This window comes from Apis dorsata, unplaced genomic scaffold, assembly GCF_000469605.1.
Source record: "Apis dorsata unplaced genomic scaffold, Apis dorsata 1.3 scaffold_168, whole genome shotgun sequence".
NCBI lineage: Eukaryota > Metazoa > Arthropoda > Insecta > Hymenoptera > Apidae > Apis > Apis dorsata.
In genome coordinates, this window is record NW_006263456.1 from 308113 (window position 1) to 309816 (window position 1704).

The 1704-nt window shown below is 28.9% G+C and overlaps 1 protein-coding gene across 1 annotated transcript in view; it reads right to left on the reverse strand.

The window, feature by feature from the left end:
• Window positions 1-1704, reverse strand: part of LOC102677099 (CUGBP Elav-like family member 2) — a 197121-nt gene that overhangs the window by 83368 nt on the left and 112049 nt on the right. Inside the window, exon 5 of the mRNA XM_031509662.1 lies at window positions 312-360. Coding sequence (XP_031365522.1) covers window positions 312-360 — 49 coding nt within the window. The remainder of the gene's footprint in view (window positions 1-311; window positions 361-1704) is intronic.

Genomic DNA, 1704 nt, shown 5'->3' on the forward strand with positions numbered 1-1704 from the left:
TTTCTAATATTGATCGAAAGGTTGGAAAAATTGGGAAGATTGATCGAATCATAGAATCTTTTGTTTACATTCTATCATCTGTTAGATTGAAATTTCAAGAAGATAATTTGTATCAAAAAATATATATATATGTATATATAAAATGTAATTATTCCTTCTCATTAAATGTTCAAAAGAGCAATCCAATGATCGATTTTGCTAAGTCGAAAGTTGAAACAACGTATTTACAAGGGAATTTCATATTTAAGCGAATGGGGAAGAGAATGGAGTTTCGAAGTTTGCACGGAACGAGCCATTGAATTTTTACTCACCGTTTCTGTTCTCGCTGTCCGCGGGCTTCATCTGGATCGGATGGCGCATCTGGAAGAAAATAGAGGAAACGATTTGATTATTTATGCAGGAATTCGTAACGATTCTCCCTTGCCCCAATATCATGCATAGAAATGTCTAATTTCGCGCGGGAAATAATTTATTATTAAATTGATCCTTCAATCCACTTACGATTTTAAAAAGTTTTAATAAAATGGTGTAACCGTCGAAGGAAGGAAGAAGGATGTTATAAAAAGAATAGAATAAATTGTCGAATAATTTCCGATAATACAACTTTAATAAATATCCTTTTCTTTTACTAGTTGAATAGCTTAATCTGATTTAATTAAATTCGTATATAATTATAAATGGAATTCAAATTCAAAGCTTATTTATTATAAGAATCTCAGAAGAAAGAGAAAAAGATTCAACCGATTATTCAATTCTGTCAAAGCGCGAACAAAAAGTGATGTTATAAAAAGAACGGAGTAAATTGAAAACTAAAATTTCACGAATTCCAATAATTCCATTCTTCAAGATTATACAACTTTAATAAATATCCTTCTCTTCGATTGAGTACCTTAATCCAATTTAATTAAATTCAATACTGAATTCAAATTAAATCTCCATATCGTATTTATTAAGAATCTCAAATAAATAAATAGATAAATAAAAATAAAAAGAAGATTCCTTTAAACAGTCTAATAATCAGTGCATTCTCCCCTCCAAAAAAAAGAGAAAAATTCCACCATGCAACCGAGTATTCAATTCTACCAAAGCGCAGATAAAAAGTGACGTATTAAAAAAAAAAACAGAATAAATACAGAATTAGAATAAATTATCATATAATTTCACTCTTCAAGATTAGATCTTTTCTTCGTAAAATACAATTTAATTAAATTCAATACAATAATTAATAAATTAGAATTCAAATTAAATCTCCATATCGTATTTATTAAGAAAAAGTGACGTATTAAAAAAAAAAAACAGAATAAATTATCATATAATTTCACTCTTCAAGATTAGACCGATAATACAACTTTAATAAATATCCTTTAAATATTTTAATCCAATTTAACTAATTAAATTCAATACTAATTAATCTAAACCTAGAATTCAAATTAAATAGAACTCAAAAGAAAAAAAAAAATAAAAAGAAGATTCCTTTAAACAACCTAACAATCAACGCACTCTCCCCTCCTCCAAAAAAAAAAAAAAAGAAAAATTCCACCATGCAACCGAGTATTCAATTCTCCACCAAAGCGCAAACGGGGGGAAAAAGGAAGGTGATAATAAACTATTCCACCGATCCGACATTCACCACCAACCCTCTCCCCCTTCACGCCTATATCGTTTCCATAAATTTGCTTCCTGCAAACCTCTCTCCCTCCTCTC